Here is a 14,676-nt window from a genome sequence, read left to right on the forward strand (position 1 = left end):
TTCCTGCAGGAGAGGTGTACCGGATGATACATAATAGATTTCGGATATATAAATAGCATTTTGAGAATAGCAGAGGGACACGTTTTGTCATGTAAACACATTAAAACTCAAACTAAAACACATCATGTCGATTGGTATATTCTCTTAGTTTTCCTATTTCCGACAGTCCTGAAAGGCAGCATAACAACGACGGCAGTAACTGTTACGACTTGACACTGTAGTGTTAGCTCACAGGCAAGAATCAGCGGCATTATCCTGCAAAGAAACTTCATTTTACAATGTAAGTTAGACTTGTTTATACCAATCATTTTAAAAGTCATCAGTCTTTTTGTCAAACTATTTTATACGTGGCGGCATAACAGCTACTTTTGTGAAACAAGGATCACAGGGAAAAGCTACGCCCAAAAGTTTGCTGCTAGCATGCAACAAGTGCTAGGTCGTTAGTTTCGGCTCAGCTAGCTGTAGTGTTAGAATACGACTTTTACCAACACGGACTGACAGTTTTTTCCTTCTAGTTAACTTCTTGTCTGAAAATTGAATAAAAGCATGTATGGTTAAGCGTGAGGGGGTGTAGTTTTTTCCATAGCTGCGCAAATATTGAGGGTGGACAATGAGTTCGTGCTATAGTGCAGTTAAAGCTAATATTAGCTTCCATCCGGAATCGAGTTTTCTGTTTAGTTAACTCAGCTTCTGCTTTTTCCCCAAGCTTCTGTCTACGGATATAGAGGGAAACGACGTCGGTAAAGCTCATAGCTTCCTAGTAGTTGTAAATATTGTTATAGTAATAAAAAATCCCAACAGTCTGAGTGACTCCAACAAGTGCTAACATGACAAATTAATTAGCAGGAAATGTGTCGATGACCTATTTACATGGCGTGTATAGTAAATAGTTTCAAAAATACGAAATGAGTTGTGATTCAGTGACGAAATTGAAATTTTATTTCAGAGTTTTCATTTTATTGTATTCTGCCAGGATAAAAAAATGTAGGACAGATCAGATCTCATTGAAATCTCCCATTTCCTCTGTTTCCTTTAACCTCCCCCATCTCTTGGTCTACTCACCCCACCTGCCTCTCAACATAGGCAGTCTTTCTAAACAATATGTATACATTTAAAAAGCTACCAGAGCTTTCTGAAATACTTCACTTCCTTGAAAAAATCCATCTTCAATTGCAAAATATATTAAAAATAATGATAATAATAATACATGTATTTATATAGCACCTTTCAAGAACAGCAAAGTCACAAAGTGCTTTATAAAGAAATAAAAGAAACACCAGCCATGACACAAAGGTACAATGAAAGAATACACAGTACACATAACAGATTGAGTAAAGGCCAGACCAAACCAGTAGGTCTTAAGTTGCTTTTTAAAGGAATCAGCAGTGTTTACTGATCTTAAACCCAGTTGAAGAGAATTACAAAGAGTTGGAGCATTGGCCTTAAATGTGCAGTCTCCTTTGGTTTTAAGTCTGGAGTGTGGAACAACCAACAGACCCTGATCAGGGGGCTCGAAGAGTCCTGCTGAGATTGTAAGGTTATAAAAATTCAGAAAAGGTATACTGGTGCTTTCTATTCAGGTAATGCATTTCCTTGCTGAAGAAGTGTAAACGATGTAAAGGCACCATATCTGATGTTTTTGTAATAAGTCAGCTGTCTCGTAGTTAAACGTTTTTCTACTTGATTGCAGTAAGATTCACATCCCAGAATTAACATCAGAGGTGGAAAGTAAGAAAATACATTTTCTCAAATAACTGTAATTAAGGAGTTTTCTGGGTACTTGTACGTTTGTGAGTACATTTTGGAATAGCTTACTTAGCTATAGCTTAAGTAAGTTTTAACCAAAGTAACTTTACTTTTTACTTTAGTACAATACTCATGTACTTTTTCCACCTCTTTTGACTACACAGACATAAAAAGCATATAGAAAGAGAATAATTCCACATCACATCCCAAGATTTTTTTGTATTCTGCTTTATTCCTGAATATTGATTTGACCTTATAAACCTGTCTTAAGATTCACATTTTCATGTTCATATTGCCAACAAGGAAATTTCACATTGTACTGTACAACTACTCAGTAGCTACAAAGGCTTGGCCTTGACCTAAATTTAGATTAAATTGCATTAAGTATTACTGCGGTTTTCAAATTGCAGAAATTACATATATCTGACCAGATATGAATGTCAAAAAACTAGGGATGTACGGTGATATTGGTATCAGCAGATATTAGCTAAAAAAGGCAAATATCGGCATCAGCAGATACAAAAATATCTGCCAATGTTTTGGCTGGGAATATCAGCATATATTGACTGTAAAATTTGTCCATATACACTAATAAATGAGTGGAGTTTTAGGCTGGACCAACAGACCTTTGTAAGTTGAGACCGTTTTCTTTATTCATCCTCATTCTTTAAACTTTAAAGTGTGTTTTAAGAAAAAATGTTTTTCTTTTTTCATCCTCAAACCTTAAATTGTGTTCAAAGGACTGAATTTTTTGTTATGTAAAACATTTAAATATTGATATCGGTATTGTCTAAAATGAACCTGTAAATATCGGCAAAAATCCAGTATCTTGCATCCCCAATCAGAATGGTTTATTTTGCCATCAGGACCCACCATCTCCTTAATGAGAAGATTGTGACCCAAATATCTGTACAGTTTTAATCAATTCATGGAAAACATCACAATTTGGACTTTAGAAGGAACAAAACATATGACTGAACAAACAGACATAACAAAAATATGAAGCACATCAACTAGCAATGAGTCTTTCATAATGTTGTGTAAGTTCAACTTTTGTCTTGTCAGTCCACAGAAATTTTTTCCCAAAAGTCTTGTTTTTTTTGACAAATGTGAGACAAGACTTTGTGTTCTTTTTGGTCAGCAGTGGTTTTTGCCTTGGAGTTGACTCCCATGGATGCCATTTTTGCCCAGTCTCTTTCTTATTATTGAATCATGAACACTGATCATAACTAAGTCAAGTGAGGCCTGTAGGTCTTTAGATGCTGTTCTGGGTTATTTTGGGTGAGTTGTCAATGCAGTCTTCGAGTAACTTTGGTAGGGCTGGCTCCTGAAATGAAGGTTCCTACTGTTCCAAGTTTTCTCCATTTGTGGGTAATGGCTCTCATATCCTTTACAGGCTGATAGATGTCAGTGACTTTGTTCCTCATGTGTTCTTGAATTTCTTTAGATCATGGCATGATGTGTTGCTTTTTGATGAAGGGCTTTTTCCCCTGATAAATGAAGCAATCCCATAAAAACTGCATTTTGAATTAACTTGGGCTATCTTTGTCTATTATCAAAAATTTGTTGATGATCTGAAACATTTTAGTTTTACAAATGTGCAAAAAATAAGAAACCAAGAAGGTGGCAAATACTTAATTTATTCCATGATACTGTGAACTTTTGTGGTTTTCTGGAGATCTTGAGAATTGTACATATTATCAAGGTAAAACCAGCTGTGTAAAATAATGTAATAAATAAGTTGAGATCTTAGGAGAACTACCAAAATGTTGTCATCATCACAGCAAAGTTGAATATAATAAAGTATATAATCTGTTTATGGACTTCTGTGAATCATAAACTTTTTGCCACAATATTTTCTTCCCTTGTACTGAAAACAGCTCTGCGACCCACTTCTTGGTCCCAATCCAGTAGCTGAGAACCACTGTATTAGACAGTGATCTTATTTCATCACTTTTTATAATTGTAAGGCTCTTCTGCTTCAGGGTGTTTTGTCATACTTCAGATGTTATGGTGTGTAGATCGGACATTAGACATGGGACAAGTGTAAAGCCTTTGGGACCATGCATGATGAAATATGAACAAGTACACTGCAAATCATGGTACATTTGTATTGCTTGGACTGGGGACTTGGTGCATAATAGGAAAACATGCACATTAAAATCTAGCCCACCTATTCACTATTGTTGGTTTTGCTGTTTGTCTTCCTTTTGAACAGGTTTACGTCATTCTTTTTTTTCCACAGGATATAAAGTAGGCTAAGTTGCTAGCATACATAAGTTTAGTTTCTATTGACTTGGCTTGAATGTGTTTTTTACTGTTAAAGACAGCTGGGAAGTAGGTGAGCTGTTACAGCTCCCTACAGACATTGTGTGCCATCTCTAAACACTGCAGTTTCTTTTGACATACTGACGGATGTTTATAGAACCCATCAGGCTGTTATGTTTACACTCCCTGCACCTCTGCTCTGTGGATACTAACAAATAGCTTTTGAGATCAGTTGGCTCTCAGACAAATTGGTTTGTTTTCTCACTTATTTATGCAGCATTGTGCATCAAGATTGCAAACTGATGCTAAACCAAACCACTGTTATGCTTCCTGATTAATGTGGGTTCTTGTTTTGCAAACGTTTTTGTTCCCAGGACTAAAATACACACATGTCTATATGTGCTTTTAGTTCTGAAGAAAAAGGAGGAATTAATCAGGTGGTTAAAAGATGTATCCTTTGTCATGGGTGCACTCTTATCTCCTCATTTATCCATATCCACTCACCACTGTGTTTTGGACACAGATGTGCTGTGAGATACTTCCTCTCTATTGATGTTATCTTGAAACCAAGAAGAGCCTCCTTTCTCTTGTACAGGAAGGAATAAGATAAAGGTTGCCTGACTTTTCATCTGTCAGCAGTGTCCTGGTGACAAGGTCAGCATGGGTGTAGCTGAGGTGATGATTGTTTGGCGACTTCATGTGAGAGTTGGGACATAATAGAACTAGTCTTCCTACATTTAGCGGATTATTTTCACAGCACACCATCAGTAATAAGTTTATTCACAACATTGATTTTATTTTTGAAATAAAGAAGAATATTTCTATCTAAAAAGTGTGGCAACTCTTCTGCAAGTCAGCTTTGCTTGTCACAAAAGACGATAACAGTTGTTTTGCCAAGGCTTTTGTGTTTGCATTTTGTTGTGGATGGGTGTGCCCAAAAAGGAGTCACCCATGTAGAGTTATTTGCTGTCCCTGTTCAGTTATTGAAGAGCAATGCTGTCTCAGGTCAGAAGGTGGCAGTATCTAACATTACTTTACCGTATAAGGCTGCATGACCACCAAACATAGAAATCATTATTTCATCATCTTTAAATTAATGAATAATAAAATATTCCATAGTTTCCCCCTTTTATTTCATATTATTTATGTGTTTTTGGAAATAATCTATTTGATTTGTAATTGAGGAAGTAGATTAACAAAGTAAGAATTCAAATGCATACATGCCATTGAGTCTTAATCCGTATCATCAGTTAATTCTTTCTGGACAGTTAAACTTTCTCTTATCTTTCAGTCACAGTGTTCACAGGGTTATTTTTAAACCCACTTGAGCAACCACACAGATATGAACATGGCATATGAAGTACAGAACACACTGGCTAGCTACTGAGCACAGTTACTGACAGTGGGATTAAATATGTAAGATAAAATAGAATATTGCCTGAGTGCAGTGTCAGATTTTACATTTACCACACAGCTGTATAATCCCTCATCTGTTTCTATTTATGGCAGATCTGAGTCCTGTCTCTTAGAAAGTCAGGGGATAATTTGGTGTGCAATTCTGTATGTAGGTTCAGAGTTTCTAGTGAATCACTCTGATTTGATGTTAATACGGATATTGTGATTGCAGCAGACATGTTCATTTAACACAGAAACAACTCTCCAGTCCTTGCCTGGAAAAACCAAGATGCTTGTGACAATTTATTATGAGTTTGACAGTTTACATAGTGTAACATAGTGGTCAATGAAAGGATTTTATGTAAAGGAAAGATGACGTATGATGAATTGTGAGCCTTCATTTCATGCTCTGTTCTCACAGATTTCTACTGCTTTAATCTACATGTTATGAAGTAATGGATAGGTAAAAAAAATAGGGGCAACCTATCCGCAGGGATTTGCCTTTTATTGACTGTTGGCTTGTTGTTGGATGTAGTTAACTGAGCAGAAGTACTGTACATAGGATAGGAAACAGTTTTCAGCTTCTGTGTTTCTTTGAATTAAAATGTAATTCAAAGGTGTGCATTTATGTAAAGTTTTGTAACTTCTATTATTTAAGTTTGATGACAGCAAGAGATGCAATGCAGGCTTTGCAGATAGAGTGATCCCATCCAGTCTGATTTTGTGGGTTTGTTTTCTGTATTTTTGGTCTTTTGACACTGTTTATCAGCAGTATGTTGTATAAGGATGCTCAAAAATCATCATTTGCTATTAGAAATTTTTACTCTGTAATCATAGCTGCTGATCATCTGTGATGGCTTTTTGCCAATGAGGTTGTATGTTGCCACTATATACCTAGGGTGCAGGAAAAACAGCTGTGGTAAATTTTTATACAACAAATAAGCTTAATTTAAAATTTGAGACATCACTCCTGAAACAGCACATTACTAGAGGGAAAATTAGCAGACAGCTCTCTTATGCTTGGATGGTGATTATGTATGCATAGAAAATAAAAGAAGGAAAAAACTTTTGTTAGATATACTTGTAAATATACCTGGGTGGCCCACCCAAATATCGTCTATGTGTGGAAAATGCATATGGGCTGATACATTGAAAACAATTTAGCCAATTGCTGATAGCAATACAAATATTTTTATCATTACTTCTCTTGGTGTAACCTCCTGCTACACCAACATTTCTCTCTCTTGTGTCTCTCTAACGTTTGACCACAGAACAGGTGACTTCTTCTGTCCAGTTAAAAAAAAATCTCTTATTTGATGCTGTACTTAGATATAACAGATGCCAGCGTAAAATTGTCCAGCCACAACAGATAAACACTGGCTGGTGATATCGGTTCATGCCATATTATTTGCTGATTGCCATATCAGCTGCCACTGATGATAAACTATGCATCCCTCATTACAGTGCTTTACACAAAATGCATGTTTGTAAAACTCTCAGATCCACCTAATATAATTTCTCATTTCAACAGGTCAGCCCCCGGTCCAGAAGGTTCTGGCATGGCGTCAGGAAACAGGCGCTTGCAGCAGACCCAAGCCCAAGTAGATGAGGTATGATTGTTTTTACTTTCTTACAGTTCAAGTCAAGCACCATGTTTGTTTAGAGATAAAGTTGCGAGTCATTTTTGTATAAATTTTAAGGTCTCATGACTCTTAGTATTCATTTAAATGTCAGCTAGAACAGTTGACAAAACTTCTTTCAGAGACGTTTCTTGCAAGCCTACATCTCTGTGCCTCATTTCTTTCACCTAACTCTCTCTAATGATTGAACTCCAGCCCCTCTCCCGTCAGCCGCCCAGTTCATCTCATTTTTTCCGTTCTTCCTCAACGTCTGTCTCGAACAGAGCCTTGCATAACCCTTTGGCAGCGGTGTCATGAGTCACCACACAATTAGAAGATCACTAGCCCTCTACCTCCACATGTCAGTTCACATGCAACAAAACGTTCAGTGAAAGCTACATCTTCTCTGTTTAATTAGAAACTTTTTTCAAAACCGTGTCTGAGGTAATTACAAAAAAATCGGTGCCAAGTCTCACTCCCCTTATGGTCTCTTAATGCCTTTTACTGTTCTCCCTCTCTCTTTCTCAGCTGTGTCGCCCCTCCCTTCAGGTTAGCCCCTCCCACGCAGAACTTTAACCTTCCTGTGTCACACAAAGCCTCCAATTGGCTGGCAGAGGTTTATATAATCTCTGTCTCTATGGTTATGTAAGGCCTGCATGGGCCTACACACTCCTCTCCACCCTGCCGCGCTGTCTTGCGAGGAGGGGCAGTAGTGGGGTTTGTGGATCAGTGGAACATATGGGTTACTCTTTGATTCTGTCTGTTCACACATGCATGTTTCATTATAGAGGAACTGTTATTAATCAGAGGTGTTTACGTGTAACAGGTTTTACCTTGTAAGGCGTAACCTATATTGACGTTTTATAACATTGTTAGAGGTTACTTAACACAAGAAGCATGATATCTCCATCCTGTACATACAGTATACTGGAGCATTTACAATCTGTAGTTTCTCTTTTCTCTAGTCATTCTAAAACTTACTAATAAAGGCAGTATATTAAAAAAATGCTTTTTCTTGTTTGTATGTGTAGGTGGTGGATATTATGCGTGTAAATGTGGACAAAGTGCTGGAACGTGACCAGAAACTGTCTGAACTGGATGATAGAGCAGACGCACTGCAGGCTGGAGCGTCCCAGTTTGAGACCAGTGCTGCTAAGCTGAAAAGGAAGTACTGGTGGAAGAACTGCAAGGTACCTAAACTGTAAAATGCACACACTTTTTTCTGCTTAAAACAAATCCCCTATTTTTTTTTATTAGATTGAAGACATTTCCATCAGATGAAGAGATGCACTGATAGCAGTGTTGGGTGTTGTTCCTAATACAAGCATTACATACAATACTTAAACTCACTTTTACTCAAACACTGCCAATACTGTGCTCAATATCATTTCTACAGCATGATGTTAGCCTCTCATTTTTTAAGCAGGTAGGTAAAGTTGATGCAGTTTTGATTTAAATGAGGATGAAACAAGTAAAGCAGACGGTAAACTGTGCACTGCTAAATTTTTAGGAGGAGTGAGGATCATCTGATGAAAATAAGAAACTTCAAAATACTTTTAAATCACTGTAATGGTATTACTAAGTATTTGTGTTTTTACTCAGTATCAGTGAGTACTTGAATGTGAGCACTGAGTCATCCCTAATCAAAACCAGAATAAATCTCAAATAGCATTTTATGTTGCTCTTGTCAACATTATACTAATAATGTATCAAAAATACATTGTTTATCTACGTGCACACTCTTCAAATTTACCACCTAAAATAATAACCATGAGTAGAGCAATTATTAATTATTAATGGTGGTTATTTTTAAGATAAGAATTCTTCTTTTTCTTAAAAGCGACAAGTGTTTAATTCCACTAAATTTGAAACTGTTTTACCTTTTCTCCTGCAGATGTGGGCCATCCTGATAGCTGTAATAGTCATCATCATCATCATCATTGTTAGTGAGTATCAGACCAATGGATTGAGATGGATTGAGATACCTGTCATAAATGAATATCTTTCCGTTATTCATGCCTCTGTAGGATTTACAGTCAGTTGTTTGCAGATGTCATGTTGCAGTGGAGCTCTCCAAATGGGGTGCAGGAGGTGGTTTCTGCGTAGAGAAGCACTTTCAAAATGCCAAAGTTTTGTGCTGTGTATGACTGTGCCAACCACTCTGTTTGCTTAAAATCGATCTTAAGCAATGTCTTATTCTTGAAAGTAGTGATACAATCATGCCAAAAAGACATTTAAAAGGCTCACAGAGGGGTAGGGGTTTAGATTATTGGTAGAGCAGGTGCCCAAATACAAAAGCTTTGGTCTTTGATGCACTGGTTGCTAGATCAATTCCCAGTCTTGGTGCTGTTTGGTGGATGTCTTCCCCCATTCTTTCTCCCCATATTTCCTGTTTCTCTTTAGCTGTCCTATTGGGATAAAGGCAAGTCCAAAAAAATACTCTTTAAAAAAAGGTCACAGAGAACCTGCATTAGACATAGGTTCAAGGACTCCATTTAATGCCTGGATGAGCGGTGTCAGTCAGTGATTGTGTAGGGTCCATTTTCACCAAGATGTCTGGTTATGTTCAGTACAGCTTGGCCAAATAAACCCTGATCTTGCTTGTTTTTCCACAAATGTCCATCCAGCCTTGCTTGTTCCAATGGGAAATTCATCTCTTTTTAAAGATCAAGATCATTTGGCTCAGCCTAGTAGTTAGCTAGTTTTCTGGCTCCCAAAAGGCTTTTCATTTGGTACAAATTTGGCTTTTGATTGTGTATTAAGTAACAAAAGCGGAAGAAAAGAAACTGACTCCAAAATGGGGAAGAACTTCTGTGGTTCTCTTAAAAGAGCCATTTCAGGGAGCGGTGTTGTTCGTGAAGCATCAATACATGGTTCTTTACCCCATATGGTTAAATTATTATGTCATTGTTTCCAATAAATGTATCTATAAAGCACTTTCAAAATGCTGTACACAGATTTTTAAGAATAAAGATAAAAACAACTAATGATGAGGAACATTAGAAAACTAAAAACATTTTAAAACACATTAACACTATGATAGGACCTTAGAGAAATAAGCAAACATCTTGTCTCCCTTTATTTGGCTACACTTGTGGTAAGAGGTCTAAAGGACTGTGCAATATGGAATATCAATCGTCTTCAAGCCAGGTAAATTGGTTTTAAAAAAATCACTTTTTTTTGTAACCTATACAGGTTATACTCTGTATGTAGAATTTTTCTGATGGTTAATGCAGTGTGCATGTCCATTGTAAGCAGAGCGTGGATATTCTGCTGTCAGGGGGCTCCCAATAAAATACAATACACTCATCTCTGCTGTTTACTTCTAGGGATGCACCAATCCACTTTTTTTTTCAGTTCCAATCAGATTCCGATAAACATGTGCCGATACGGATACTGATTTCGATATATCTATATTTCTCTCTCTCTCTCTCTCTCTCTCTCTCTCTCTCTCTCTCTATATATATATATATATATATATATATATAATTTTTTTTTTTTTAACAATTACTATTGTTGTTGGTATAATGTGTGTGGTTACATGAGGCTGTAGTAAACCACCCAGCTCCTCTTATTAAAAAGCAAAAAAAAAAACAAAAATGAATTGAATTTAAATGCATTTCAAACAAATTTATTTGAACTACTACTAAAAAAGAAATATCAACATTATCTAAAAAACAACAACTGAGTATACGTTATAAACAACAATGCTTACCCTAAATAGCATAACTCAAGTAAGTTACCGCTAAGAACATCCCCAACTAATACTAGCTCAGTTACACACAGACTGTCTAGACTGCGGTGCGTTCATGGTCTACCGCAAACTGTAGGATGGATTTGGATCAGTCACTTGGATCAGCGCCGTCAGTCAGATATCCGATCTATTAATTATGTCCATATCGGACCCGATACTGATATTATCCGTCCCATCCCTATTCTTCTTTTTTCAAATTTAGGTTTCTATTGACAGTAGACTGAAGTTTTGATTGAATTATGAGTTTCTCATAATAAGGGAGAAAGGCCATAAATAATACCCTTCCTGGCTTGTGATGCTACTCACAAAGCATGCTGGGAACACTTCAAGCGCCAACCTAAGGTTTAAAGGTTAAAGGATGAAACTGTCTTCTTGCATGATGACTTCTGATAAGTTTGGAAAAGTCCAGAATATGCTGTTTTTGTGCAGTTGTGTACCTCTTTTGTATAATCTGTTTTTACCATGGGGTGTTTGCACCTCTGCAAGTTGCAGTACCGTGGTTGAGGTCTCAACTTGCAGTGATAGTTGTAAAGTACAGACGCACAGCCTGAGTTGTGCTGCGCACCTCTAATGGTCACCTGTTGTCTTTTCAATCAAACCAGCACTTCACAAGGTTTATTTGTTATATTTGTAAACAGTATATCACTGTTTTAGATACAGGAATAGATCCAGTGAGGGAGAAAAGCTGTTAAAAGTGATGCTGCCAGGCTCATCTTTAAAAATTACACAAAGAATAGAAAAATATTTTTTTTAAAATGTCAGATTGCGTGCACAGTGATTAGGGGGCTGCTGCTATTGTAGACCATGCCCCTCTTAACATTTTGTAATTGTGTCTTGGTCTCAGTGGTATGTAGGATGTAGCCTACTGTTTTGATGGAAATAAATGTACTAAACGTGCTTCATATGCACTGGATTTTTATGGTACATCTCATAGTCCTTCACATAAAGGGTAGGCCTCTGTATTTAAATAGATCTCAGAGATCTTACTTTGAGCCACGTTGTTGATGATATTCTATATATGTGTGTGTGTGTGTGTGTGTGTATATAAATCTATGACATTTACCTGAATTGCTTGATAACATGCTCACATAATTATTCCTAGGATTTTTTATTTGATCTAGACTGGTAATGTTATACAGTTTCTTTACATAAAGCATCTACAAATGTTTTTAATAATAAAATTAGTAATTTTTTAAAGTCTTTCATTAAAGGGTTTTACATTTTGTTCACAGTTTGGAATTATTCGTAAAAAGACCAGAGGAGGAGAAGTGGAGGAAAGAATGAAGAAGAGGAGAGGAGTAAAGTGCAACAATTAAAGTCTCAGAAGAAGACATCTAATGAAAACTGGCTACTGAGCTCCACAACATTTGTCCCCTCCCACAGGAGGTGTTCATTCCTTGTCCTGGTTTGCCCTGTCTGTGTGTGTGTGAATGGATGTGTGTTTGACTGAGTCTGAGTAAAGAATTTTGATAATACCAGAATTTTATCCTGTATCACCACAAAAACTAGGCATCATTATTCTTGTACTTGAGTGCCTTGCCACTTGCCAAAGACCAGAAGAACATGCGTTGAACTCCCCACTTAAACTTATAGAAAATCATAATTGATTGTTTTTGACCGCATGAAAATGAACATGTATACACACTCCAACTTCAGGACTGGAAGTGAAGAAAATGTTTGCTAACTCCTCAATTTATATTTACTTTATTGTGTTTGATTAATAGCCATTGATTTAGTGTGCCAAGCTAAGAGAAGTGCCTTTGAATATATGCTGTTAGTGAATAACAAAAACCCTGCATATCATTGAAGAGTCCCCTTTTACATATATGTTTGTACTTTTCAGAGTCTAACACCAATATTTAGATATTTCCCCCCTTAGTTTTTAGAAAACTTGAATAGTTATTTTTTGTCGATGAAGTGATTGAATTTGATGCCTTACTCTATTTATGTATTTGGCTGAGTTCTCATTGAGTAATCTGTGTAAGGCATTTTATTTTGGGTTAAAAAAAAATTGCTCACCTTACAACAAAACCTAACAACCTACACACTTAAACCCCGCTGATCCTTTAAGTTCAAGTTATACTGAGATAAGTGCCTATGTCCTTGAACCATCAGCCTAGCTCTGAGGCTAGGAAAACCGCAAAAAATGTAAGAGAAAAGAAATGAGTGCAACACTGGTGTTAAAGTGGTAAATTGTCTATCATGTCTCAAGGATGTGCAAGAAAATGTACCTTTGTGAATAATTGAAGCATTTAAAACATGTAGTTGTAGACATATTTTATAGACATATGCCTTATGGGTTTCTCCAATGGAGAACAGCTAAAACAACAGTGCCTCACAAACCTGCCATAAGCAGTGGTGCCTTGTAAACATTAGCACTGTCAAAACAAATATTGTGCTGCTTGATAATTCATTTCAGCTTATTAACCTTTAATAAAACCTTCTGTTCAGTCACACTGGCTTTTTTTTTTCCAAACGATAAATGCAAAGTACTTCTCTTGGGTTTTTAGTTGTATTATTATTTTAGAAATAGCTTTTTTTTTCATTTTATTCTGAGCTAACATTAACAGGAGTGTATAGTATTGCTTGTGTAGGTGCATCATGTATTCAGGTGTAGAGAAAAACAGTTGGGTAATGACAGTGTGACAAACATCAGAGGACTTTTTTCTCTTCTGTTGCTTTCATGCTTTTAAAATAAAATGTATGACAATTTGGATTTCTTTTCAAATTAACTTTGTCTTTAATTCCATTTTGCAAATGACGCTGAATTCTTGGCATTAAAGACATTAGCAGTTCTTGCAATTAGTCCCATTGTACTCCAGTAATTGTTTTGGACACTATCTAAAGTGAAGAGTCTTTTTTAGAAAAAAGCCAAACTTAAGCCATTAAGGAAATTGTGTAATATTTTTATAGGCATCTGAAAATACCTCATAAGGCCAGGCTTTAATCACATGGATTTGTCATCATCTTCCCTCTCTACACCAGAAATTTGACACCCAGTTGCTTCCATGCCTTGCTGATGTAAACCCTCTGGGAATACATCTGGAAATAAGTGCAATTCTTCTCTTTGTCCCTGAATGCCTTATGCCTAAATAAAACGAATGAAACGTAAATCAGAGTCTTGTGTAAATGTTTTCTTAAATGTATGTCAAAGGTTGCTTTTCCCTTAAATACATGGTGGACTTCATTCACAGCTAGACTTGACTTTGCAGTGTTTTTGAATGAATATAGGTACCGAGTCTTAACTCCCTTTTTTGATTCAAAGATTTGATTAACCCTCACTGCTCAGCAGCCCACTGTCTGTCACATGACTGTCACTGACACCAAAAAGTTGTTTGAAAAACTCTTTGCTGCCAAATATGCTGAGAAATCAAGAGAGGTGTCTTTGATTACCCTTGCATGAGTAGTTTTAATGCTTGTAAAGATTGGACCCACATTCACCAGACCTAGTCTGAAGGGTTTTTTCCACAACTGGAGGACTTATGGTGTGTATTCCAATATCAAATGGTGTGTTTTATCATTTTCATTTTTGTAATATGGTTGATCTTCACTCAGACATAATTTCTGTGATGGATGTATTCATAGCTGGATTGTCTACATGGTGGAAATTTAAAAAATAAAATAAATGAACTGTCAGACCCAACAGACCCACCTGTTCAATAACACCATACACCCTATAGTCAACTTGGACTTTTGTACCACTCAAGGACAGAAGTGTTCAGGTTTAATTTTGAGGTTAATCCTGGACATGCAGCCAAAAACATAATGTATGAAATCTTACAAAATAGTGAAAATGTCCATAAAATGTATTTTTACACCCAAAATGTTAATTCAGTTTGTTCTTTTTTGCCTTGCAATGTTCAAAAATCTTCACTGTTAAAGGGTATGGATTAC

General features: G+C 36.5%; 1 protein-coding gene across 1 annotated transcript; it reads left to right on the forward strand.

Moving 5' to 3' along the window:
- Positions 1-175: 175 nt before the first annotated feature.
- On the forward strand, positions 176-14,423 carry vamp3 (vesicle-associated membrane protein 3 (cellubrevin)). The gene is made up of 5 exons (XM_041783203.1): positions 176-280; positions 6,941-7,019; positions 8,060-8,218; positions 8,923-8,974; positions 12,015-14,423. Coding segments are annotated over exons 1-5 (309 nt in total). The 5' UTR covers positions 176-278; the 3' UTR covers positions 12,032-14,423.
- The last annotated feature ends 253 nt before the right edge of the window (positions 14,424-14,676 follow it).

Source organism: Cheilinus undulatus, linkage group 3, assembly GCF_018320785.1.
Source record: "Cheilinus undulatus linkage group 3, ASM1832078v1, whole genome shotgun sequence".
NCBI classification, from domain to species: Eukaryota; Metazoa; Chordata; class Actinopteri; order Labriformes; family Labridae; genus Cheilinus; species Cheilinus undulatus.